At 51.4% G+C, this 27,541-nt stretch overlaps 1 protein-coding gene and 1 pseudogene across 2 annotated transcripts; both read right to left on the reverse strand.

The window, feature by feature from the left end:
- Positions 1-1,758: 1,758 nt before the first annotated feature.
- DNAJB2 (DnaJ heat shock protein family (Hsp40) member B2) lies at positions 1,759-9,315 on the reverse strand. 2 transcript variants are annotated; one of them, XM_058438157.1, is made up of 11 exons: positions 9,124-9,315; positions 8,763-8,863; positions 7,979-8,088; positions 6,896-6,949; positions 6,605-6,727; positions 5,738-5,830; positions 5,432-5,534; positions 5,178-5,248; positions 3,826-4,029; positions 3,021-3,082; positions 1,759-2,675 (listed from the first exon to the last, which is right to left on the reverse strand). In XM_058438157.1, the coding sequence occupies exons 2-11, from the start codon at positions 8,825-8,827 to the stop codon at positions 2,562-2,564; spliced, it is 999 nt and encodes a 332-aa protein (XP_058294140.1). In that variant the 5' UTR covers positions 8,828-8,863; positions 9,124-9,315; the 3' UTR covers positions 1,759-2,561. The 2 variants fall into 2 exon arrangements, with proteins under 2 accessions (XP_058294140.1, XP_032610319.1); XM_032754428.2 differs by lacking the exon at positions 3,021-3,082.
- Positions 9,316-16,503: 7,188 nt separating this feature from the next.
- Positions 16,504-21,986, reverse strand: LOC116810455 (tubulin alpha-1B chain-like; annotated as a pseudogene).
- Positions 21,987-27,541: the final 5,555 nt, after the last annotated feature.

A 27,541-nucleotide genomic window follows, 5' to 3' on the forward strand; every position in this document is an offset into this window, starting at 1 on the left:
TGGGATTATAGGCATGCACCACGAAGCCCAGCTAATTTTTTGTATTTTTAGTAGAGACAGGGTTTCGCCATGTTGCCCAGGCTGGTCTGGAACTCCTGAGCTTCAGACAATCTGCCCGCCTCAGCCTCCCAAAGTGCTGGGATTACAGGCATGAGCCACCGCGCCTAGCCTAGTTCTTGGCAGCTGCTTTGTGCCCTTCTGCTGCCAGATTGAGGTGAGGCCTGAACAAAGTGATATTAACAAAGTGCCTGCCACACCTTAGGCAAAACTATAGCAAAACTCTGACAGTGAGTCTAGGCTAGGCCTGTGAGATGCTAGGACAGGAGTTCCCCTGGGGATAAAGGACACTTTCTGTCTCACCCCAGCTCCCAGAACCCTCCATCCTGTATGGTCCCAGAAGGCACACTCACCTGCATGTCAGGAGGTGTCCTTGGACAAAAACGGTGGACATGAAATAAGGCAAAAAGAGCCTTAGGCCTGGGGCTACTTGGGAGTTAGGGTCACTTACCTGTGCTGAGACTCAGTCTCCTTAATTAAAAAACAGGGCAAACACCATCTGCCCTGAGCAGGAGTGAAGGGACCCTCCAGCAGACCACAGGCCCTCCCGCTGTCTCACCCACGCTCTGCTGAGGCTCAGTGCCAGTGATAGCCATCTCAAGGGCTGGACAGATGTAGAAGAAACAGCCATTTGCAGACTTCCACCCGACTCAGGATGGAGGTTTGAAATTCCTCTTTCAGGGTAGGCTGCTTCTTCACTTTGAGAAAAATATAGTAGAGGCCCCTTGGTGATTGACGGTGAAGCAAGAGCCTGTCCTGGAATGGAAGAGAGGCCTGGGGAGCCACCCGGCCCTGCCTGACAATGGAAAGGTGCTTGTCCCAGCACAGCGGCTGGAGATGAAAGGCAAGGGGTACCTGGCTTTTTCTTCCATGGGCCCTGATGAGTTTGGGGCTTGGGCCCTGGGTGGGCTGGACTCATGCCACTCCACATGCCACTGGCTCACACCTCGGGCTGAGCCAATGAAACCTACCCAGGGGCTTAGTCTGTGGGCCTCACGGGGGTACCGTTTAAAGGTTTCACTGTGTGTTCTCAGCTTTCTGTGCTTTCAGTCTTTTTTTTTTTCTTTCTTTGTGACAGTCTCACTCTGTTGCCCAGGTTGGAGTGCAGTAGCTACATCTTGGCTTACTGCAGCCTCCGCCTCCCAGGTTCAAGTCATTCTCCTGCCTCAGCGTCCCGAGTAGCTGGGATTATAGGCATGTAGGCATGCACCACCACATCCAGCTTTTTTTTTTTTTTTTTTTTGGTATTTTTTTAAGCAGAGATGGGGTTTTGCCATGTTGGCCAGGCTGGTCTCAAACTTTTGGCCTCAAGTGATCCGCCCGCCTCAGCCTCCCAAAGTGCTAAGATTATAGGCATGAGCCACTGCGCCCAGCCTCAGTTAAGTCTTAACTGAGTATGGTCCTAGCTGTGCTGTGGAGTACTAGGGGGTGAGGCCCCTCATAAGGGGAACATCGGCTGCTAGGGAAAGCCGGTTGTAGGCCCCCAAGAGGTGAAAGCAAAGAATGGAGCATTGCTTAGGGTTCCATAACATACTTGGGGAGGGCAGCCTGGTCAAAGAGGGCACTTCTGCCTTCAACTGGCAAGACCTGCACCTCTAGCTGTAGGGGCATAAAGGGAGGTGTGAGGCCTGAGGTGTCACCCAATGTCCCTTAGAGGCCCTCCTGGGCCACCCCGGAAAGTAGGAACACAAGAACACAACACACCACCAAGCTCTCAAAACTCAGTTTTATTGACTTCCAGCATTTCCCCCTGGATCTGAGCTCAGCCCAGCTGGTTTTGGTTCGTCTCTGAGGCTCAGTGTTACAGCGACTGGCTCCACCACTCCCCTCCCTGGCCACTGGGCTCCCCAGGCAGGGAGGAGGAGAGGCAGCTCATCTGTGATGTTGGAAAGAATGGGCAGCAGGGTCAGAGGCCAAAGAAAGCCATACAAGCAGCGGCATGCCTGGAGCTGCCATCACATGCCAAGCCCTACCACACACATGCCCCCACAGGTGGCCTTGGCCTGGAAGCTCTCTGCCAGCCCACACTCCTCAGCTTTCTGGGGCCACACCCTACTCAGGCGGACATGCTACTCGCCCTGGCTTGTTCCTGGGACCCCAGGCTGCCCAAGGGAAAGGTACCTCTCCCAGGTGCTGCGCGGATCTGCCCTGCCCACTCTAACCCTGGGGCTAGCAAGATGTGTCAGGGGAACCAAGGCTCAGATCATTCCCCCTTCATCTACAACCTTGCCAGCCCTCCAGGGATAAATCAAGAGACAAAATCTCCCCATCTCACAGCGAGTGACAAGCTGACCTGGGCTACATGTCCCAAGATGCACAGCTCCGTAACCACACACCACCTCCCCCAAGCGGGATCTATCAGTAATGAGGCCGGGCACACCGCACTCTGGGGTTTGTTGTCCCCAGGAGCCAGCACCAAACACCCAAGGAAGAGAGTGCACAGGCTAAGACTACTGCCACCTCCCACCCAGCCCCCGCCCGCCACCCAGGCCCCGGCTCTACACTCAGCATGGGTGAGGGGGAGAAATGGAGGGTCCCCTCCCAGTGCATGGGGGAGGGCGCTGTCCTGTTGGAACTGTGCAGCAATTCTGGATCCCGGCATCCAGCTCAGAACACATCTGGGGAGAGAGCAGGGGCGGGGTGACAGGAGAGAGCATCAGCGGCAAGCTGTGGAGGATGGGGCTCAGCATGCAGACCTGGGCTGGCCGCATGGCCTCTCCCTGAGCCCTGATTTGTGGTAGGGAAGCAGTATGGGTGCAGTCCCCTCCTAGGCCTCCCTCCGGGGTCCCCCAGTCCTATCCCACCTCTTCAGGGTGAGCCAGCCTCACCTCTGCCTAGTCCTGAGGGTAAGGGCAGGCTGAGGCAACGAGAGGGAGGAGGAGTGGGCTCCAGTTCTGAATCTGGACAGCTGAGAGGCTCCCGCCCCACCCGGCTAGCCTCCCCAGAAGATCTCACAGCCCTACCGGCCCCAGCATCTTCCTCGCCACATTGAGGCCTTCTCGGGGAAGGAAGGAAGAAGGGAGTCCTAGCCAGACGGCAGTGAAAGCAAGCGATGCGGCCCGCAGGGAGTTGCAGAGAGAATGGGAGGGAGGAGAAGCAACACCAGAAGAGAAGCAACAGAGACGGTCAGAGCGCAACATGGCACAGAAACCAGGGTTGGGGGTCTGCAGCTGGACCAGGAGAGCGGGAGGCTCCACTCTGCCTGCACTGCTCCCCAGTGGAGCTGCCGGCTCCGGCTCAGACAACCCTAGGCCAAGTCCTCCTTCCTTGACACCATCAGCAACACAAGTGGCAGAGTACCTGGGCACAAAAGGCCCAGCCCAAACCACTAATGCCCCTTGGAGCTCCCCATCCAATAAATGCAACCTGGCTCCTCGGGCCCTTCCACTGCCCTGACACCCCCCACCCTGGGCTTCACCAGGGACCTATCAGCCCTAGGCTGAGCACAGCAAATCCCAAGTCCACACTGGGGTGTGGGGGGCCTGGGAGGGAAACTTGTGGAGGGAGCATGGAGTTGGAAAGCAGTTCCTACAACTCAGGATACTCCCCTCTTCTCTTCCCACAGTGAGTCAGACCCCTAGTCCAGACCTGGATCAGATCAGGTTGGGCCCAGTGTTCAGAGGATGAGGCAGCGAGAGGCCTTCTCCTCTGGGGATGGGCTGCGTTTGGTTGCTTCACCCCTCGCACCCTCCTGGGTCCCCCCCAAGCCTGGATCTTGGTGCTGGGCCTTGGGACGCCCCTGCCGTCGGTGCTGTGCCTCCCGCCCACCTGCGGGTTTCTTCCCAGCTGCCTCCATCTCTGACAGGCTGTAGGCCATGGCCAGCTGTAGGTCCTCATCCTCAGAGAGGTCGCTGTCCAAGGGACATGAGGCAGGGGTCTGCTGGACCTGAGTGCCCCCAGACCTGGAAGTGACTGACGGCTGCTGCTCGCGACGGCTCAGCTCCAAGCCCAGTGCCAGGTCATCTGGGACACCTGCAAGAGTCACAGCCACCATGAGGCCCCAACCTGAGCCAGGGGTATTACTGCCAGGCTGCCTCACACAGTAACAACCCTCACCACTTAAGAGTCTTTTATTTGGAATTGGCACACATGCATTTTGGCACCTAGGGTTGTGATTTTGAGCACAGGGAAGTATTCAGCTCTACCAGGAAGGAGCTCCTACCCTTAGGCAAGTCACTCAACATCCCTACCCCTCCCTTTCCTCATCTAGAAAGTGGGAATGATGGCCGGGCACAGTGGCTCATGCCTGTAATCCCAACACTTTGGGGGGCCGAGGTAGAAGGATCACTTGAGCCTAGAAGTTTGAGACTAGCCTGGGCAACATAGTGAGACCCCATCTCTACAAAATATTTAAAAAATTAGCTGGGCATGGTAGCACACGCCTGTAGTCCCAGCTATACAGGGGGCTGAAGTGGGAGGACTGCTTGAGCCAAAGAGGTCGAGGCTGTAGTGAGCCATAATCGTGCTGGGCTGAGCACCAAAGCAAGACCCTGCCTCAAAAAAAAAAAAAGAAAATGGGAATGATGATAGTGCGTTCATACTCAAATTGTTCCAATGATTAAATATGTCAGCCCATGTAAAGGGCTTGGTGCACAGTGCACGGACTCAGCACGTGTGAAAGGTTAGCTATGATGACGGCCCTGCACGGCATGGTGTTGCAGGGGCAGTTCTGCTCCGGGAATCGTGCGTCCTGGGTTTGACTCCTGGCTCTACCCCTTACTTGGAAGGAAAGAGTCTTGGGCCTGGACTACTTGGAAGTTAGGGTCATTTAACTATGCTGCAGCTCAGGCTCCCCAGATTAAAACTGAGTGGATATCATCTGCCCTGTGTACTCCCCCAGATGCTTGAAGAATACAGAGAATATCGTATATCTGGAAGTGCTTTAAAAATAGTAAAGTGCTTTGCAAATGTAAGACACCCCACTCACAGTGACGGCGATGGCTTCGTGAGACTCCTCCACCCCCTTCCCAGCATTGCCATCTCTGATCCTACCAGTCTGGCCTGTTGCCACTCCCTCCCAAGCCCTAAGTGAGTTCAGAGAGCAGCAGTTTGGGGAGGAGGCTGCTGAGGTTGGGGCTGGGGCTTCCTGCCAGGGGCTGGGTGGTAGAGCTCCTCCTCACCATTGATTGTGACTGACTTCAGCTGCCCATCCTCCTCCACTTCCACCCGCTCCTGCCCATTCTCCATGATTCTGTGGGAGACAGCACAGTTCAGGCAATGAGCAGTGACAGAATCCTGCAGGCGCTGGTCCCAGTTCTGGCCACCACAGTAGAGAGCGCAGACTGGGCCCTGCCCTCAAGGAGCCAACTTTCTATTTGAACACAGCTCCCCAGCAGACCTCTCACCCCTCGATAGCCCCAGAAGGAGCTCTCACCTGCGTGTGGTGATGCGGCGTCCTTGGACAAAGGTGGTAGAAGTAGAAACAGAGCGAAAAGCACCAGCCCCAGGACTGAAGGAGAAAGATGAGGAGGAGAAATCTGGCATCGGGACAAGGGAGGAGGAGGAGAGGTGGTTAGAAGAAGACTGTGCTGCCTGTTGTGGTCACCGAGGCTCCAGGCCTCCTCGGAGGGCTGCTGGAGGCAGGGCTCCCAACACAGGAGACAGGCTCGGAAAAGCAACAAGTTCACGCCAGGGGTTCCAGGAATCGGAGCTTGCAAACGTGGGAAGGGTCAGAACTTACCGGAGTGCCCAGGGAAGGAGGAAGAGAAGGTAAAGAAGGGGCCTGAGTGTCGGGAACCCCGGTTCTGAAGCTCTGAGAAGGGGCCCAGGTCATCTACAACAAGTAAACACATTAGCAGTCATCTGGTAATGACATTTCCCCTCAAAAGTGTGTGAGCCCGAGTCTGGAAGTACAAACCGCTAAGCAACTGGGTAGGGTTTTTCTTTTCCGCTTTTTAGTTGGGCTTATTTATAAATTCCTTTTTAATGTTGAATTCGAAAACGCTCACTGGTTAATTCTGTCCACAATAAAGAATAAAGGAAGGAAGGAGGGGGAAGAGGGATGGAGGACAGATGGCTCTTTCAGTACAGGCACATCATCATGACGTGATGACAGGCAGACACAGCTAGGAGTCCAGCTCTGCCATGTGTTATGTGACTCTGGGCTATTAGCTGTGCCTCAGTTTTCTCATCTGCAAATGGGGATAAAATTGCCCACCTCTCAGGGTTCACTAGAGAATTAGGGAATGTAAAATATTTGGCACATATCTATCATTAAAAAATACCAGTATCTGTTTTATAGGTAATAATAATAATATTGTCACAAGATGCTTTGAATCTTGCTTTCATGGCTGTTACTATAGAAGTCTAACAATGTATTATTGTTGTAATTTAATAAGGTGAGTCTGTAAAGTGTCACTGTTGGATCACGGGGTTCTGGTACATGTGAGGTTCTGTCCCAGCTCTCACTGGAGCCAGCTCCACAAAATCTTCTGTCCATGGCATTCCCATCCCCTCTCAGCCTTCTACCTCAGGGCCTCCCAGCTGATGGAAGGACAGGCCTGGAGGGGGAAGTTGAGCCATTCAGAGGCTTCCAGAGTCCACTCACCAAAGAGCTCTGCAAAAGGGTCTCCACTCCCAAAGAATTCCCGGAAGACCTCCTCGGGGCTGCGGAAGGTGAAGGTGAAGCCAGGCCCACCACTGCCAGCTTCTGCCCGAGATGGGCCAGTTCCTGGAAAGGCAGGATGAGGAGAGAGCTTAGGGCATGCATCCTGCTCTGAGCCGGGGGACCTCACCTAAGGCACAGCCAGGAGCCTGAGAGAGCCTCCACTGCAAGAATCTGCCCTGCCCCTCTCCTCCCTGCCCCACCTCCATTCCTGGGCCTCACCACTCCACCTACCTGTCCCTGTCAGCCCTTCCCGGCCATAGCGGTCGTAAATCTCCCGCTTGTGCTCTGCAAAAAGAGACCAGATCATTTCACCCTCCCTCTGGGATGGCCTCCCCTCCCAGGCTAGGACGCTCAAAGGATTGTCCAGAGACTGACACTCTGACACTTGGCAGGGGACAGCAGGCACAGCAGGGGACCCAGGGGACATGGGCTATAGGTAGGCAGCAACTCAGCCTTTCACACAGCCGGCCTCTTCTCATCTGGAAAATGGCTGTCATCACAGCACCTACCGCACAGGGTTGTTGCAAAGATAAAATGAGACCATCCACATAAACTGCCTACCAGTGTCTGACACATAGGAAGTGTTCAATAAATGTTAGCTAATGATTACTATATTATTATTCGCCAGGGCTTAGCCTAAATGTCACCTCCTCGGAGAGGCCTTCTACAACCACCAGAACAAAAGCAAGTGCACATTATTCCCTAGCACTCCACCTGCCCTGTTTCTTCCCTCTGAATACTCTTCACAAGCTGTAACTGTGTCTGTGTGTGTGCCTGGTAGGTGTTGGTCTTCCCTGCCCCTCTGGGCAAGGACAGTGCCTGCTTGTCCTCCAGTTTCCCCAGCACCCAGCGAGTGCTGGACACTGTGAGCATTCAGTGAATTACTTTTTGAATGAATCAATAAAAAGGCAGACCTGGATTCACATTCCAGCTCTGCGTGGCCTTGAGCAAGTTACTTCACCTCTCTCAGCCTCAGTTTCCTTGCCTGTAAAATAGGGGTGATAGGACCTGCCTCATAGAACAGCTGTGAGAACTCATGGAGATGACACCCACCAATGCCTGGCATGCAGGAGGCTCAGCTCACATGAGTTACCTGCCCTGCTTCCTTCCCCTTTCAGGTCTCAGGCCAGCCACTCCTACCAGACTCTGGGGAGCAGACACTGAGCTGTCCCTGTAGGAGGGGGGAGCTTAAATATCAGGCTGGAAAAAGGCACAGAGGAAACTCAGGTGGCAGAGACATTGCTTTAAGAAAATGTGAGCTGGGGCATGAAGTAGGGAGTGATGTGCTGGGTCCTGCCTGACCCCAGCCCTTACTGTCAGACAGCACTTCATATGCCTCGGCCACCTCCTTAAATTTCTTCTCAGCAAATTCTTTATTATCTGGGTTTTTGTCTGGGTGCCACTGGAGAGCCTTGCGCCGATACCTGCAGAAAGTGGGTGCAGAGGAGAGAGTCGGGGGACAAATGCAGGCACTTCCCACCCAGGAACCGAATGACCCATTTTCCCATTAGCCTATCACTATCCTTTCACCACAGGGTCCCGGACCACCCCAGCTGCTAGGGCTGCCGCTGCCGTGATGTTTTCATCAAGTTCCACCCCCTCTCCTCTGCCACCAGTGCTGGGACCACATGTACAAGCGGATACAATGCCAGGGTCCCTAGCCCCTCCCTAGGGCTCGCTGGACTGGGGCTGCAAAGGTTGGGGCACATGTGGCCTCGAAGAGTACAGGGACACCAGCCCCTCCTCCTCACAGAGCCTCTTTGCACTGCATCTTTGCACTGCAGCCTGAGAATGCCCAAATCTAGGGAGAAGGGGGAGGGGAGGGGAAAGGAGGAGGAGGAGGAGGGGAAGATCAACTGGAGAACAACCAATAACACAGTGCAGCTCCCAGCGGAACTAACTACTTCACTCTCTGGACGTTCTCCTTGTACTCTACCAGGGGTCTCTTTCCTCCCTGCAGGTGTCACTCGGAGGAAGCCCCTCAAGTGCTTTCTAACGACCTGGTTCCCTCAGACACCTACAGGTGTCACTCTGAAGTGCCCCATGGTGGTGGCGGGTGGAGGGTGAGAGGTTTTCTGTTGCACACGGAGGCACTTACGCCTTCTTGATGTCATCAGCGGACGCACTTCGCGGCACGTCTAGGATCTCGTAGTAGGATGCCATGGCAACTGGTCGGTCGTCAGGCGGGCCTCCTTGGGGCTGCAGAAGAGAAGGAGTCAGGCGGAAAGAACCAAGAGCCCCTCCCTGTGGCTGCAGCAGTCCCCCTCCCCGGGTGGCGGAAGGCGCTCCCAGTTGGAAGCGGAGCCCACCGGGCTCTGCTTGCGGCCGGTGACTAGGTCCCTCCGGCAGCCTTATCTGCCCCCGCAGGCCGGGGCCAAGAGCTATCTCGACGCCCAGGCCCAGGAGCCTTATCGGGGCCCCCCAACTCCAGCAGTCCGACCCAGGGCCCCCGGCCGCACCTCCTCCGACAGGAGTCCCGGCCTCCTGCGGCGCCCCGCCCCTGCCCCCCGCCGGGAACCGTCTGGCACCCGCAGCCCGGCTCGCGGCTGCTGCGTAGGACGCGCCCGGCCCAGCTGTGCGCGCAGGCATGCGTCAGCGGTGCGGAAACTACTAGAGACTGGGAGAAGGCCGGCTCCGCCTGTCCCCTGGGGGGGGGGTGGGGGCCTGCAGGGGCTGCCGGGAGAAGAGGGCGGAGCCGGCTATTTTGGGCACTCACCAAGACGACGTCAGCCCCAGCTGGGACCTGGGAGACTGCTGCCCCGCCTCCGTCCAGGCTAGACGCGCTCGCACGGAGGCTGGGGCAGCCCACAAACAAGCCGCCCGGCCCCCAGGTCCCTCTGTCACTTTCTTATAAACATGAGCGATGATCCATGCTTACTCACCCACCTCGAGGACTCAGACTCCTCCCTCCCTCCCCCCACCACGGTTCTAACTCCTCCCCCTTCTTCAGCTCCCAGCTCCAGCCCCAGGTCCCCCAGCAGGCTGCCCTGGCTTTCCTGAGTAGGTCAGAACTGCCTTTTACAGCATCTCGTGGCATTTCCTTCATCAGGCTTGTTAGAGCCACAAATTAGCATTTATTGGTTTGATTATTTTTGATTACCATTCACCTACCCCACTAGAATGTCGATTTCACAGGGCAGGAATTGTGTGTTTTTTCTCACTGGTCTATTAGAGCAGTCGTCGGGGTTCAAAACTACCCGTGGGATCCATAAATAATGGACAGTTTTGACACATTTGGGGGAGGTGAGGTAAAGGGGGCAGTACAACGGAATTCCCCAGGTTCAAGTCTTCCCAAACTGATCCTGATCAGGCCTATTCCACTTCAAAATGCTCCCTGGGTTCAGGCCTCATGGGAGAGTTAGGAAACCTTCCAGAACTGGCTCCTGCTTGATCCCATCCAGCCAATCCGCAGGCGTTAGCTGAGCAGTTTTCTGCATTCAAGATGCTGCCAGGCCGTATAAAGAAGAATGTGGCCCAACCCCTGCCTTTGCAGAGCTTGAACTTGATAAGATACCAGCCCATCAGTGTAGCCCGCTGGGAAACCCGAGGCTTTGGAAACAGACTACAACCTGGCATTACTGTGAGACTTGGGAAAATCTCTGAGCACTCTTTTTGTCTCACTAAATATAGGTAGTGCCTAGGGTTGTTTGAAAGTCAAATGAGACATGGTACGTATTAGGTGTTACTGCGGTCCTCGCTGGCATCCTGATTGGCTCAAGCAATAATGGTTATGTGAGCCCAGAAAAGTGCTTTAGGCTGGGGGACCCAGGAACATTTCGCCAACGAGAAGGGCTTGAGCCGGACGTGAGAGAAGAAGGTGGTGTGAGTGTCCTGTTTTCCTGGCTCCCCACCATTAGAACCTCCTGCCTACATTTGGGGAATTCCCATCGCACGGGCCCTAATGGGAAGCAGGCCACCATTTGCCACAAAGCCCCAGTGCTTGCTCTCCCTGACTTGCAGGCAGAAGACATGAGCTCCGCCAATCGGATGCTCCAACTGGGACTTTGAATCTGGAGCAAGTCACGGAGAAGCAGGGCTGGTTTAGGAATTCATTTCTGCGGCGGCGGTGGAGGCGATGGGGCCAACAGCGGCCTCTTGTGTCTGGAGGAGGAAGTGTCAGCGCTACTGCCGCAGGTGAGGGACGAGAGTAGGAGGCTCACTGTGGAGCGTGGAGGGGACAGGAGTCTCCTACACAGGCTGTCCTGTGCCCAACCTTGATTGTGGTACTGACTGCCCAGCTTCCCTAGGTGCCTGTCTGATTGCTGACCCTTGTTTGCTGGCCCTTGCATTGATTCTGTGTGCTATCCGATATCTCTATAATTGTTGGGGGCAGGGGACTTGAAACAATTTGCCAGTTAGCTTCTGCTGTTTACAAGAGTCCTGACTGACACAAAGACTAAGGGTTAGACTTGGTATAAGAGGAAGGAGTGGTGGGGTTAAGTCACTCCAAATTTTCCAGATCTCTGCCTCTTTCTTCTTACTCTGCCGTCCCAACAGACATTTGTCTAGCACCTACCGTGTATGTCTTGTTATATTAAGAATAAGAATATAAAGAAGCTTAAATTCCAATCTCTGTGCTCAAGGGGATAGGACATAGACAGATGACAACCGAGGGAAATTATATGGAGCACATCTAGCAGACAAAGGTTTAATTTCCTTTGTCCACAAAGAAATGCCAACTAATGAAAGACAATGACATTTTTAAATGGACAAAGGGACAGGCAGCTCACAGAAGAGGAAATACTGGCTTTTAAACATATGAAAAGATGCTCAATCTCATTCACAAAAAAACTGTAAACTAAAGCTACAACAGGCCAGGCATGTTGTAGGGATTGCTGGGATTACAGGCATGGTGGCTCATGCCTGTAATCCCAGCACTTTGGGAGGCCAAGGCAGGCCAAGGCAGGTGGATCACCTGAGGTCAGGAGTTTCAGACCAGCCTGGCCAATATGGTGAAACCCTGTCTCTACTAAAACTACAAAAAGTAGCCAGGCGTGGTGGTGCATGCCTGTAATCCCAGCTACTCGGGAGGCTGAGACAGGAAAATCACTTGAACCCGGGAGGCGGAGGTTGCAGTGAGCCAAGAGCGTGCCATTGCACTCCAGCCTGGGCGACAAGAGTGAAACTCCATCTCAAATAATAATAATAATAATTTTTAAAAGAATAATAATAATAAATAAAGCTACAACAAAATACTTTGGAGTTTTGTTTTTTGAGATGGAGTCTTGCTCTGTCACCCAGGCTCGAGTGCAGTGGCACTATCTTGGCTCACTGCAACCTCCCACGTTCAGCCAGTTCTCCTGCCTCAGCCTCCCAAGTAGCTGGGATTATAGGCATGTGCCACCCCCCTACCCCCGGCTAATTTTTGTATTTTTTGTGGAGACGGGGTTTCACCATGTTGGCCAGGCTGTTCTGAAACTCCTGGCCTCAGATGATCCTCCTGCCTTGGCCTCCCAAAGCGCTGGGATTATAGGCCAGAGCCACTGCACCTGGGCACATGGCCCCAACAAAATACTTTGTTTCACTTATTGGATGATTGACAAAGACCAAAAAGTTGAATACATTGTATGGGCAAGGCTGAGGGCACAGGCATTCTTATAGATTGGTAGTGGGAGGGTGGGTAATTTGATATGACTTTTTTTTTTTTTTGAGACGGAGTTTCGCTCTTGTTGTCCAGGCTGGAGTGCAATGGTGCGATCTTGGCTCACTGCAACCTCCGCCTCCTGGGTTCAAGCGATTCTCCTGCCTCAGCCTCCCGAGTAGCTGGGATTGCAGGCATAAGCCGCCGTGCCTGGCCTGGTGTGACTTCTAAAGAGAGCAAGATTTAAAGTGCATAATCTTTGACCCAGAAATCTCAGTTCTAAGAAGGTATGGTCATACATATGTGCAAAAAAAAAAAAAAAAAAAAAATACATACAAGGGTTGGAGCATTCTTTTTAATAGCAAAAGATTGGAAAAAATCTAAATACCCATTAATAGCAGACTGGTAAAACAAGTGTTAGTATGCTATACAATGGAATATTATGTTGTGACCAAATAGAATGAGGCATAGCTAACGGTATTCATATGGACCATCTTCCAGATTTATTATTAAGTGAAAAAACAAGGTGTAGAACAAAGTGTATACTAAATGTGCATGCAAGTGTGGTAGTACAGATAGAGCATCCCTACTCCAAAAACCCAAAATGTGAAATGTTCAAAAATTCAAAACTTTTTGAGTACCTGACATGGTGCCACAAGTGGAAAATTCCATACCTGACCTCATATACACAAACTGTTTCATGCACGAAATTATTTAAAACATAGGCTGGGCTCAATGGCTCAGGCCTATAATCCCAGCACTTTGGGAGTCCGAGGCGGGAGGATCACCTGAGGTCAGGAGGATCACCTGAGGTCAGGAGTTTGAGACCAGCCTGGCCAACATGGTGAAACCCTGTCTCTACTAAAAATACAAAAATTAGCCAGGCATGGTGGCAGGTGCGTGTAATCCCAGCTACCCGGGAGGCTGAGGCAGGAGAATCACTTGAACTTGGAAGGCGGAGGTGCAGTAAGCCAAGATCACGCTATTGCACTCCAGCTTGGGCAACAAGAGCGAAACTCTATCTCAAAAAACAAAACAAAACAAAACAAAACAAATTATTTAAAACATTATACAACATTCCCTTCATGCAACATGTATCAGGTGCATATGAAACATAAGTAAATTTCGTATTTAGACTTGGGTTTCAGCCCCAAAATATTTCATTATGTATATGCAAATATTTCAAAATCTGAAAAAATCTGAAATCCTAAACACTTCTGTTCCCAAGCATTTCAGATAAGGGATATTCAACCTATATATATAGACATCTCTGGAAGGAAACACTAACAAAAACATTAACAGTGGTGGCTGCCAAGAGGGGAACAAGATGAAAGAGACTTATTTTTCTTGTTCCTAAATCTCTCTGATACTTTTTGAATTCTGAAGCATATGCACCTAATAACTGTTCAAATTCATACTAATTGTTAAAAATTGAGTTGGGGAAATAAGACATTGACAAGAAACCAAGTGCTATCATACAAGGCAGCCCAAGCCAAGCACCAAATGAAAAATAGAGACAGAGGTAGGTGCTAAAAGAATCCAGAAGAGGGAGAGCTCTCTGGGGCTGGGTAGGTTCTGGATGGCTGTGACCTAAGCTGGAAGGAATGGTAACATTGAGACAAGCAGGGGGAGGTGGCATTCCAGAAGGAGAGAATGGTGACAACATAGCTTTGAAGCCAGGCATGTTCCTGACACATCAGAGCCCAGGGAATAAATTTGTTGGGTAGAATCCCAAACTTGGGAACCTGTCTCTTTCGTCTGCCTGCAGGAGGCAATTGTACTTTGGCTTTAGAAGCGTCAGGGATGAAAGCATTTCCCCTGCACTGAGGGAGTCCCCAGGAGCCAGGCTGGGTGGTGCTTCCAGCTGCCCCAGGAGGTCTGGGTTGCCACCTCTCCACACCCACACCCAGTCCAACACAGGCCTGCCAGCAGAGTATTACTAGCAGGAAGACCTCAGGGAGATGGCTATGTAGCCGCTCAGGGTGGGCTGGCTGGTTCAGCAGACAGGAAGGGAGACAAGCTGCCTCTCTGGATCCCCAGCCATCTTGGCAGCTGAAGAGCTCACCTCCCTCCCCACCCCCAATCCTGGCGTCTCCCAGGCCCTCACTACCTCCTAGGAGATGTTGGGGGATGGTTTCCAAAGGGCACTGATAGCCCCAAAATCTGGCCCCAAAGAAGCCTCTGCCCCCATTCAGACCCAGAAGCTGGGACTCTCCCCTCTACATTGATGCCTTCCTTCCCAGAGCCTGGGCAGGGCAGTGTGAAGCGTCACCCACTCCCTGTCCCTGAGGCACCTGAGTCACTGTCTGGGCACTCAGGACCTGGCAGGCCCAGAAGAGGTGGTGCCTGGAGGGGTGCCTGGAACCACTGTGAGCAGGAAGTGAGGGCACCTAAGAAAAAGGTGGGGGAGCAACATATGATTTGGTGAAGGCTAACCTGGGTTTGAATCCCGACCCCTCCATTTACCACCTTGGGCGAGTCTTTTGAGTCTCAGTCTCCACATCTATAAAACAGGCGTTCATTGAACAAGTTCATCCAACAAATATTAATCATCTAATATGCCAGGCAACACTGGGGTGTTGAGAGCGGAACAATGAAAAACAGTCCAAGTCCTGTCTGAGAGCTTCTGTTCCAGTGGGTGTAGTAACTGTATTAACCTCAGAATTAAACAAGATCTTATGGATACAGGACCTAGCACATAGTAGATGCTCACTAAATGATGGCTATTTCTTAGGGTGTGAAGGGCTCCCAGAGTAACACCTTTTCCCTTCCCAAGTTTGAAACCAGTTCATAGAAAGACGCCTAAGTCAAATATATGGAGATTTAAAAGTCAGCCCTTTTAGCAAGGCATGGTGGCTCGTGCTTGTAATCTCGACACTTTGGGAGGCCAAGGTGGGAGAATCGCTTGAGCCCAGGAGTTTGAGACCAGCCAGGGCAACATAGTGAGATCCTGTCCTTACAAAAATATTATTGTATTGTATTGTATTGTATTTATTTATTTTTATTTATTTTTTGAGACGGAGTCTGGTTCTGTCACCTAGGCTGGAGTACAGTGGCACTATCTCAGCTCACTGCAACCTCCGCCTCCTGGGCTCAAGCGATTCTCCTGCCTTACTCAGCCTCAGGATTTAAAGTTTGCCATCTGTTTGGAAGTGGGGGTGGGAAGCTGTGCATGCATGATGCCACAGGACTGATAAAAGGTCAACTGTCTTTATCAAAAAGTGGTGAGTGTCAGGGCTGGGCACGGCGGCTCACCCCTGTAATCCCAGCACTTTGGGAGGCCGAGGCTGGTGGATCACCCGAGGTCAGGAGTTGCAGACCAGCCTGACCAACATGGTGAAACCCTGTCTCAACTAAAAACATAAAATTAGCCAGGCCTGGTGGCGCATGCTTGTAATCTCAGCTACTTGGGAGGCTGAGGCAGGAGAATTGCTTGAACCCGGGGGGCGGGGGTTGCAGTGAGCTGAGATCGTGCCACTGCACTCCAGCCTGGACAGCAAGAGCAAAACTCCATCAAAAAAAAAAAGTGGTGAGTGTTGACAGAGATTACTGGGAGGTAAGCCTCCTAACCTTACAAGCCATTCTTCCTTTGTGGCCGCCACTGCACCATTCTTCTGCCTCAACCAACTCCAGTGTCAGGGCTCTCTATTACCCCAACCTCCTGCCTGGAGAAGACAAGCCTCCCGATCGCAGGATGGGCTAGTGGGCACTAGAGTACTTTAAGGATCACTACAGATCCTCCTGGCCTCACTGGGCTCTTGTTGCAGCTCCATGTGGGGTCCCACCGACTTCACATATGTGCAACTTAACAGCACCTCCACCTCGCCCAGGGTTTTCTGATGACTCTACAGCCCAAGTGTGTGCAATCCACCAGTGCAGGGGAGTTAATGCTTGATAGGGTGAAGGTTTAACCAGTGGAAGAATAGAGCCAGTGCATAAACCCCACCCCCAGCCCTCACCTGCCCACTCACCCAAGGATGGTTCTGAGATGCCATTTATTCAGCTGCATTTTCTCTAGGGTGAATTTTTCCTCCTTCTGTGCCTTACTTCCCTTGGCCCCCATTCTATTTGCTGTAATTGCACTCTGTAATGAAATCTAAAATCAGATCTGCTTTCTGGGGAATAGAGGCTAAGACACGAGCGTTCCTGTCTCTCATGGAGAAGAAGCCCTCCCCCCATAGTTTTTCCCAAGAGAAAAAGACATTTGTGAGACAATAAGGCCACAGCACTTTATGTAGGACAGACACGCAGTATTCCCCTATAATTCATCCCCCCCCATCTTTTCTTCCCCCCACTCCATGCTATCCATGCCCACCTCCTTGTAATCCTTCTCCAGGGCAGTCACATCCTCATGGGCCTTGGAGAACTCACCCTCCTCCACACCCTCACCCACATACCAGTGCCCAAACACCCTCTTGGCATACATTAGGTCAAACTTGTGGTCCAGGTGGGCCCAGGCCATGGTGATGGCTGTCATGTTGCTCAGCATGCACATGGCACATTGCACCTTACCAGGTCACTCCCAGGCACCACAGTGGGAGGCTGGTAGTTGATATCAACCTTAAAGCCTGTGGGGCACCAGTCCACAAACTGAATGCTGCACTTGGTCTCGATGGCGGCAATGGCAGCGTTGACATCCTTGGGCGCCACATCTCCACGGTACAGCAGGCAGCAGGCCATGTACTTGCCATGCCAGGGATCACACTTCACCATCTGGTTGGCAGGCTCAAAGCAGGCATTGGTGATCTCTGCCACCGACAGCTGCTCGTGGTATGCCTTTTCTGCAGAGATGACTGGTACGTAGGTGGCCAGGGGGAAGTGGATGTGAGGTAGGGCACCAGGTTGGTCTGGAACTCTGTCAGGTCCACATTGAGGGCCCCGTCAAAGCGCAGAGAAGCTGTGATGGAGGAGACAATTTGGCTAATGAGGCGATTGAGGTTGGTGTAGGTTGGGCGCTCGATGTCTAGGTTGCGGCGGCAGATGTCATAGATTGCTTCGTTATCCACCATGAAGGCACAGTCTGAGTGCTCCAGGGTGGTGTGGGTGGTCAGGATAGAGTTGTAGGGCTCGACCACGGCTGTAGACACCTGGGGAGCTGGGTAGATGGAGAATTCCAGCTTGGATTTCTTGCCATAGTCAACAGAGAGCCGCTCCATCAGGAGTGAGGTGAAGCCAGAGCCAGTGCCCCCACCAAAGCTGTGGAACACCAGGAAGCCCTGAAGTCCTGTGCACCGGTCAGCCTAGACAGGGAAGGGGAGGGGAAATGTGGAGTATGGAGCACAGCTGATGGACAGGAAAGAACCAACTTGTGCTGTTTTAAATTCCCAAAAGTTTCATGAAATCCTTAGAAGACTTCTCCAAGAGCACAAAAGAGATCCTCATAGAGTGGGTCCAGGGCACACCCTTTCTCCTCCCTGTCCCTCTTCCTCTGAAATCTCCTGAGGCCCTTAACACCGAGCTCTGTTGTATGCTGGAAAAGAGGGGTATGATGGTGGGTGGAGTTGGCTGTCTAGGCTGACCAGTGCACAGGACTCCAGGGCTTCCTCATCTTGTCGTCATAACTTGCCAACTCCACCCACCATCATACCCATGCCCTGCTGATTTAACTTGGGATGTTTCTAGAGGGTTTCTCTACTAAGAACAACAATCCAGGAACCTCATCCCCGTCCTTCTTAGAAGCCAAAGCCAATCACAGAGGCTTTAGGCTGATATTCTTTGAATCCCTGCCTTTCACAAGGACTTCTGTCCACATCCTTGTAACACAAGGTGGTATTCTGGGAATGCTTATGGACCCCCACAACTTGGCCAGGCAGCCCATAAACATGTTTGCCTTAATGGACACCCTGCCTAGCATCAGGTCAGCCACTTCGGAGATACCGGGGACACCAGCTCCAGGCTGGAACCTACGGTTGGCCCCCCTGATCAGAGTGCAGGGCCTCTCCTCATTCGTCCTGATCCTGTGTGTTTCTCCCAGAGGCTGAAGCTGTCCTTCCCCAATCTGGTGTCCAGACTACCTCACAACAGGAATCCAGATTCATTCCCCCTGCCCCAGCCCTCAGCCCTTTCCTCACCGGCTTCCGAATCCGGTCCAGTACCAGGTCGATGAACTCCAGTGGTGTAGTGACCCCAGACACAGTTATCTGCAGCATCTTCCTTGGCTGTGATGAGCTGCCCTGGATGGAAGATCTGGCAGAATGTGCCTGTTCAAACTTCATCTGCAGTGGCAGAGTTTTGGGCCCCGCCTCCCTTTGCGATCCAGCTGCTGGAGCCCCAGGGGACCTGAAGGGAGTGGGGTCACCAGGTCCCAGGTTCTGCATTCAGGCTGCATTCAGGCTGCTGCTATTACCTGCTTGGATGTGTTTGTGCTGCTTGGATGTGTTTTTCAATAAGGAAAGGGATGTGGAGTGGCCTACAGACTCAGGAACTAGGTAACAGTGATTCTGTACATCTGGAGTTCTAATTGGCTGCAGCACCTGGGAAGCTATACCACAAACACCATGCTCTGCAGTTATGGAGTAGGACTTGCTGTGGTACCCAGGGACAAGGTCATGGCTGGGACTGATCATCACTCACCAATCACAGCGGGCTCCAGATCCACAAATACCTCCTGGGGCACATGTTTCCCAGCCCCAGTTTCACTAAAAAAGGTGTTGAAGGAGTCATCCCCTCCCCTGATGGTCTTGTCACTGGGCATCTGCCCATCAGACTGAATCCCATGTTCCAGGCAGTAGAGCTCCCAGCAGGCATTGCCTACTGCACACCGGCCTGCCCCACGTGGACTGAGATGCACTCACGCTGAGTGGGCAAAGGGCAGAGAACAGCCTTCACAGAGGGAAACATCATGCCTGGACATGGTTCCTGCCTGCCTTCCTTGAGTGGCTCTTTGGCTGAGGGCCAAGGTTCCTGGACTCTACTCTGCTTGCCTCGCCTCCTGCATCTAAGCATTTACTGGTGGCATTGAGGAGCAACAGGCATCAGCCACAGGGGCTGGGCCAAATCCTTGGGGGAAGCAGAAGATGTGGGCAGTTCTGAGATTATAGACTCTTGCTCAGTGCCTGTCTCAATGAGGAACATCGAAGGGATCGAATGAATCTAGAAGTGCAAGATAATCTACCCACCAGTGTCCAGAAAGAAATTAGGAGCCGTTGGTGAGGGAAACAAGGGAAAATAGTACAAAGATAAAGCACAGGAGACATTAACTCCAAATTTGGAATAAGGGTGCTCTCTGGCAGGGGAAGCAGATAGGTGCAATTGGAGACAGATTCTATTTCTCAAGCTTGATAGCTGCTGTTCATTACATTATTATTTTCTCTTTTTCTTGAGACAGAATCTCACTTTGTTGCCCAGGCTAGAGTACAGTGATGTGATCATAGTTCACTATAGCAGCCTTGGACTCCTGGGCTCAAGGGATCCTCCTGTCTCAGCCTCCGGAGTAGCTGGGACTACAGGCATGCACCACCATGCCTGGCTAAGTTTTAAATTTTTTTGTAGAGACAGTTCTCGCCATCTTTCCCAAGTGGGTCTTAAACTCCTGGGGTCAAGCAATCTACCTGCCTTGGCTTCCCAAAGTGCTGGGATTACAGGCATGAGCCACCGCGCCCAGCCTATCGTGTTATTATTTATACCTTTTTGCATTCCTGAAATATGTCTTAATTGTTTAATGAGGATGACTTCTCCAAAAATGTAACACTTTATTGACTATTTTTATATAACACAAAGGCCTGACTTTTCATGATTTTTAGATGACTGAGATTAATCCACAAATAATCTGTATTCCAGCCCAATTACTTCTCTACTTGTCTTGAGCAAAAATCTTAACCTCTTTGTCAATGTTCTCCTTTTGAAATGTGGACAATAATAAGAGCCCCTCCTAGAAAAACTAGGAGAATTAAATTAAAGAATGCATGCAAAGTGCCTGGCCCACTGCCTAACACACACTAGGGTGTGCCATGCCTGTTGGGTTCCCCTTCCAATTTCCCACCCTCAATCCCTGATATCATAGTAAGAGAAGGTAATGAATTGAGGCTGGGCGCAGTGGCTCACGCCTGTAATCCCAGCACTTTGGGAGGCCGAGGCAGGTGGATCACTTGAGGTCAGGAGTTCGAGACCATCCTGGCCAACATGGTGAAACCCCCTCTCCGCTAAAAATACAAAAATGTTATATGCTTATAATTCCAGCTACTCAGGAGGCTAAGGCAGGAGAATTGCTTGAACCCAGAAGGCGGAGGTTGCAGTGAGCCGAGATTGCATCACTGCACTCCAGCCGGGGCAACAGAGTGAGACTCCGTCTAAAAAAAAAAAAAAAAAAAAAAAGATAATGAGTTGAGCTGACACCTCAAGGACAGGAGAAATACCAGATCCAATCCTGGGGCTGCCTTGGCTCACCAATCACCTGCCTGGTGCTGCACCTCTGAGCCTGACCAGCCAGTTCTGTCCATAGACCCAGACATTGTCCTGGCCCCCAGAACTACTAGCCCATGCAAGGTGTCTCTGGCCCCTCTGGGAATGATGTCTCACACTGGAGGCAGCAGGTTTGGGGCAAAGAACTCAGCCTCTGGCCAGGTGCAGTGACTCATGCCTGTAATCCCAACACTTTAGGAGGCCGAGGTGAGTAGATCACAAGGTCAGGCGATTGAGACCATCCTGGCCAACATGGTGAAACCTTGTCTCTACTCAAAATACAAAAATTAGCCGGGTGTGGTGGCAAGCACCTGTAGTCCCAGCTTCTTGGGTGGCTGAGGCAGGAGAATCGCTTGAACCCGGGAGGCAGAGGTTGCAGTGAGCTGAGATTGCGCCACTGCACTCCAGAATGAGACTCCGTCTCAAAAAAAAAAAAAAAAAAAAAAAATGAACTCAGCCTCTGGAGTCACACAGACCTGGCCTCCCAATACAAGTCATTTCACCTCAGCTTCCCTAGCACCTTTTTCATGACTGTAGAAAGAGAAGAATCTCATAGCCAGCGGCCTGTGTTATTACATTGCTTAGTTCTGCTTATTAAGCACTAATAAGGTACTAGGTGAAGGTGGCACTTTATACACATTATCTCATTTAATCTTTACCACATTCACCTTAGGTAGGTAGTTTTATTACCCCCAATTTATAGATGAGAAAACTGACCCTCAGAGAAGTCAAGTAGCTTGCTCAAGGCCATGAACAAAACCAAGAATATTTACAGCAGGGACGGCCTGGCACCAATCATGCTCTTAACTGTTCTTCTATCCTGACTGGTAGGGAGGTGGGTAAAAGATATCAAATGAGCCCCAGGCACAGCCAGCTCTTGACAGATGGGAGCACCCCCCTTTCCCTCCTCCTTCTTCTCCCCACTGATCTGTAACTGACATGAGAGGTCAGACAAAGGCACAGCAGATGGGCAGGGTGGAGGGAGGAACCAGAGGGGAGAAGCTTCCATGGAGGATGTGTCCCTGTGGTGGGAAGGTGGGATCAGAGCCCAACAGTGAACCTGTGGCAAGGCCCAGGGCTGGAGATTCTCAGCCAGCAGACGAAATCGCCTACACTTTCTGCTCAAGTCCTGCTTCCTCCACACTCCCCGCACCTAAATTCACACCCCCTCAGCCGCCCTGCTTCTCAGCCTAGGCTCAGCCCCACATCCTGGTTACCATCAAACTTTCCTTCCCTACCCCCTGTGATGCCCCCCACACCTGCACACTTGGGGGCCACAGCCACATCTGGAAGTCTCTTTCCCTCTCCCCACCTCTCCACATACTGTAGCCCCATCAACATCTGGACTCCCAAAGTACCTTCACACCAGATATCTTGGGCCCACTGGGACCCTCACTCGCATGCTCAGTCCCCCAAGGCCCCTTCTACTCACCATGCTGCCTGGACAGGGGCTGGCTGGGGTCCTGTCTCTCTGTCTGCTGCAGGAGAGTGAGCAGGGATAGATCTGTGAGAGGCCTGCAGCGGCCAGCCAGCCTCCTCCTTATAACTCTGGGTGGCTCTCAGTGGGTGGATGTTGTTAGGAACGGCCTGGGAGGGTAGGGCCTGTTGACTTGGTCAGAGTATGAGGCAAGCACTGGGCCTGCACCCAAACAGGGGAGCCAGCTGAGGTGGGCAGAGGAGGGGCCAGGGCTAGTAACTCCACACAGGTATCCAGGCCTCTGGGTACATGGTATCTGTTGTCAGTCATGCAATCCCATTTCCTGGTGGCACAGCCTGCACTTCACAGGTGGAAGACAATTTAGAAATCAAGACCCTGAGCTCCAGCACCGCCCCCGCCCATCAAACCCCCTGCAATCCCCTGCCCTAGGGTTGGTGAGGGCTGTAAGTCGACTGTGGGTGGGACTAAGAAGATCTCTGCAATGATCCAGAAATAATGAGTCCTCAGCCAAGAGATCAAGCCTCAGGACATCCTGCCTGGAAACTCAGAATATCATAGAACAAGCGACCTAGAGCTTGGTTTTAATCCCACCTCTAATAGCTACTAGCCATTAACTTCTTTTTTTTCTCTGTTTCTCATCTGGAGAATGGGGAGAGGTAGTATTACGAGGTACAAACAAGGTAACCTTTCTTAAGTGCTTAGTCCAAAACAGTTGTTACTCTCCAAGGGCAAAGCAAGAGGATGAGCAGGGCCTCAAGACACTTCCTAAACGTCTCCTCCTAGCCCATGGCAAGTCACTGCTGCTCTAGCCTGGCCTTATGTCCCCAGAAAATGAGTCTCCCGATCGTCTTAGGCAAAATTCTGAAATAAAAAGGCTAGTCTCTAGCATTTCTATCCTGCTTTATGAGTCTTTTTTTTTTTTTTTTTTTTTTTTTTGAGAAGGAGTCTTGCTCTGTCGCCCAGGCTGGAGTGCAGTGGTGCAATCTCAGCTCACTGCAACCTCCACCTCCCGAGTTCGAGCGATTCTCTTGCCTCAGCCTCCTGAGTAGCTGGGATTACAGGCACCTGCCACCAGGCCCAGCTAATTTTTATATTTTTAGTAGAGACACGGTTTCACCATGTTGGCCAGGCTGGTCTCAAACTCCTGGCCTCAGGTGATCCACCTGCCTCAGTCTCCCAAAGTGCTGGGATTACAGGCATGAGCCACTGTGCCTAGTCTGCTTTATGCTTCTTAAGGCACCTTCTCTCCGTACCTCCTTTGAATCCCTCAACAACTCTGTGAGGTAGGCAAGGCAGGGCCTCCCTTTCCCAGGATGAAGGAAAGGAAATTGAAATCCCTAGTGTCCTGCCTGAGGTCACATGGGGATTAATTAGTGCTGGAATTAAGATTCATCTGGGACTCGGGCTCTGCTTCCCCTCTTTCCACATGGCAGAGTGTCCACAGCAGCCCCTCCTCGGTCTTTATCTCCTTCCTCCCAGTCTTCAGTTCCATGGCCAGCCAGGGTCACTCCCTTTTGTACCCCTCAACTCTCTTGCGTCCCGCTAGCTTCAGCATCCTTGTTTGACTAAACCAGAACCCTGGTTAAATTTATTTTGGCCCCAGCTCTGTGTCTGCACTCACCCAGCTAAACAGTGGCCATAGAAAAATCCAGAACCATGCTGACTGATGTTTCGAATGCATGGCCACTAGCCTCAAATGGGCCTTCATGTTGCCTGGAAACCACACCACAATAGCCCCCCATTAGCCACAGCTTCACTTTCTGCAGTTTCAATTGCCTGCAGTCAACCACAGTCTGAAAATATTAAATTTTAGTTCCAGAAAAACACAATGTATAAGTTTTAAATTGCACGCCATTCTGGGTAGTGTGATGAAATCTGGTGTCATCCTACTCTATTATGTCTAGAACATCCATGTGTGCAGGGTATCCACACTTTAGACACTACCTACCCATTAGCCACTGAGTAGCCAGATCCCTTATCAGATCGACTGTGGCGATGCTTCTGCTCATGTAACTCTTACTCTACTTCATAACAGCCCCACAGCTCAAGAGTGGTGATGCTGGCATATTATTATCATTGCTTTATTTCTCTATATCATTATTGTTTTGTTTTTTTTTTTCGAGACTGGGCCTCACTCTGTCACCCAGGTTGGAGTGCAGTGGCATGATCTCAGCTCACTGCAACCTCTGCCTCTTGGGTTCAAGCGATTCTCCCACCTCAGCCTCCCGAGTAGCTGGGATTACAGACACACGCCACCATGCCTGGCTAATTTTTGTATTTTTATTAGAGATGGGTTTTCACCATGTTGGCCAAGCTGGTCTCGAACTTGTGATCTCAAGTGATCCGCCTGCCTTGACCTCCCAAAGTGCTGGGATTACAGGCATGAGCCACTGCACCTGGCCTATTATTGTTCTTAACTTCTTACTGTGCCTAATTTATGAATTAAACTCGGTCATAGGGATGCATGTATAGGAAAAAACAGTACATAAGGTTCAGTACTATCTGCAGTTTCAGGCATCTGCTGCGGACCCTACAATATATCCTTGTAAGTAAGGGGGGACTGTTGTACAGTTCTCCAGTCCCTCTTCCAGACAGCAGCCAAAACCAGGACTAGGTCTGCCAGATTTAGCAAATAAAAGTATTTTATGTAGCAACCCTATCCAGGAAGTAGTTGCTAATGTGAAATTTCAGCCACTGTATTACATAGTGCAGTTGAAACAGGGCGCTTTTTCAGAGCCCCTCTCATCCCAGTAAGCTAGGGAATGATCTCAAGTTGGTTAACTCTGGCTTTGGCTACAGCCTGAAGGTTAGGACTCTTTTGTCTCCCACCTGGAACAAAGAGGCCCAAAGAGGAGACCCAGCAACCCAACACATCAAAGATAAGAAAGCTCAGCCTTCTACTGGGTTGGCCCATGAAACCATGGACCTCAGGAATTATTGTCCAGATGGAGTGATAGGGGGCCCAGAGGGCCCACTGGGCTCAAAACTCTCTTGTGTAGCACTTAAACTTCTCCCAACTGGCCTTGGGAGTTGGGTTCTGAGTCAGCCTAGGTATCACCAACTCCAAAAAGAAAACTACCCTAATGGTAGTCAGCTGTCTTATGTAAAGCAGAGTGAAAAGACTGAGTTTTGTGATCTTGGCTCACTGTAACCTCCTCCTCCTGGGTTCAAGCAATTCTCCTGCCTCAGCCTCCCGAGTAGCTAGGACTACAGGCATGCACAAACACACCCCGCTAATTTTTGTGTTTTTAATAGAGACAGGGTTTCACCATGTTCGCCAGTCTGGTCTCAAACTCCTGATCTCAGATGATCCATCTGCCTTGGCCTCCCAAAGTGTTGGGATTATAGGTGTGAGGCACTGTGCCCAGCCAAGACTGAGATTTTTAAAGCATTTTAATGCATCTAGGTTAAAACATAAGAGGCCATGAATACTCAATTTCTTCAACAAATATTGAGTGCTTGCTGTATGCCAAGCACCATTTCAGGTGCCAGGGATACAGTGATGAACACAAAAGTTTATGCTTTTTGGGGGGTGGGGAATGGAGTTTTGCTCTTGTTGCCCAGGCTGGGGTGCAATGGTGCTATCTCAGCTCACTGCAACCTCCGCCTCCCGGGTTCAAGCGATTCTCCTGTCTCAGCCTCCTAAGTAGCTGGGATTACAGGTGCATGCCACCATGCCTGGCTAATTTTTGTATTTTTAGTAGAGATGGGGGTTTCATCATATTGGTCAGGCTGGTCTCGAACTCCTGACCTCAGGTGATCTGCCTGCCTTGGCCTCCCAAAGTTCTGGGATTACATGTGTGAACCACCGTGCCTGGAAAGTTTATGCTCTTAAGAAGCTTACATTCTAGCCTGGGCAACATAGTGAGACTCTGCCTCTACAAAAAAAAAAAATTTTTTTTAATTAGCTGGGTGTGGTGGCACATGCCTGTGGCCCCAGCTACTTGGGAGGCTGAGGAGGGAGGCTCACTTGAGCGCAGGAGGTCAAGGTTGCAGTGAGCCGTGATCATGCCACTTGCACTCCAGCCTGGGTGACACAGTAAGACCCTGTCTCAAAAAGAAATAAAATGGAGCTTTCATTTTCATCGGGAAGACAGACAATAAACAAACAAGAACATTCCAGATAGCAATAAGCATGTGAAGAAAACAAGGCAGGATAATGGAACAGAAAGATATGCAGGGGCTGCTATTTTAGACTGAACAGAGAAGAAGCCACTCTACAAGAAGGTGATATTTGTTTTTGTTTGGGTTTTTTGTGTTGTTTTTTTTTTTTTGAGATGGAGTCTCACTGTGTTGCCCAGGCTGGATGGAGTCCAGTGGCATGATCTCAGCTCACTGCAAGCTCTGCCTCCTGGGTTCACGCTATTCTCCTGCCTCAGCCTCCCGAGTAGCTGGGACTACAAGCGCCCGCCACCACGCCAGGCTAATTTTTTGTATTTCTAGTAGAGATGGGGTTTCACCGGTTAACCAGGATGGTCTCGATCTCCTGACCTCGTGATCTGCCCGCCTCAGCCTCCCAAAGTGCTGGGATTACAGGCGTGAGCCACCGTGCCTGGTCAGAAGGTGATATTTGAACTGAGGGCTGAATGGTGAGGAGTCAGCCAGGCAAGATCTGGAAACCAGTTCTCCAGACAGACAGAATAGCAAGTGCAAACAGTCATAAGTAGGAACCAGCCTAGTGTGTCCAAAAACCCAGAGTGAGGAAGGGAGAGAGCTCTACAAGATGAGATCATAGAGGTGGAGGGGCCTTGGAGGGAGAATGGCTTTTATATAAGTGTAATGGGAGGGTTTGAAGCAAGCGTCGTTGCCTAGCTTGTGTTTCAGAGAGATGACTGCAACTGCTGTGTGGAGACTGCATTAGGGTTTCAAGCCTAGAGGCAGGAAGCTGGTTCAGAGGCTGCTGAAGGCATCTAGGAATAACGGGATGGTAGTAGGGGGTGGTGAGAAGCAGCTGGGTTGGCAGTAAAGTGAAGGACATACTAGTGTAGGAGGTGGCAGAGCTTCTCAACAGCCTTGCCTGCCCCTGCCTAATTCTTCACTGGCAAGGTCCTGATTTTATCTGAGTATTCACCCTTGCACTTGCTCGAGGAAGACAGCTTTCCCCCAGACCTAGGGGTGTGTACAGGTTAATCCAAACCATCCATGGCCGTTTAACTCCCTCCCTCCAGTGACTGGTTTAGGCAGGAGCTAGTGAGATAGAAGGGGGAAGTCTGCTAGGGCGCTTCAAGGAAAGGTTTTTCTCCTGATAAAAACAGATGTGGGAGGAAGCCCCCCATTTCCTGCCTTAAGACAGAGTCATATAAGGACATGATACTTAGAGCTGCTGTATCTTGTGTTCCTGAGGGAAGATGTCACCCGCTCTTTGAGGATGACAGAGCAGAAAGCTAGAAACACTGGAGTTATTGGTGACATGACTGAATCAACCCTGGAAAGGCCCTATACTCAGATTTCTTGTGGG

The sequence above is a fragment of the Hylobates moloch genome, unplaced genomic scaffold, assembly GCF_009828535.3.
Source record: "Hylobates moloch isolate HMO894 unplaced genomic scaffold, HMol_V3 SCAFFOLD_1, whole genome shotgun sequence".
Taxonomy (NCBI): Eukaryota; Metazoa; Chordata; class Mammalia; order Primates; family Hylobatidae; genus Hylobates; species Hylobates moloch.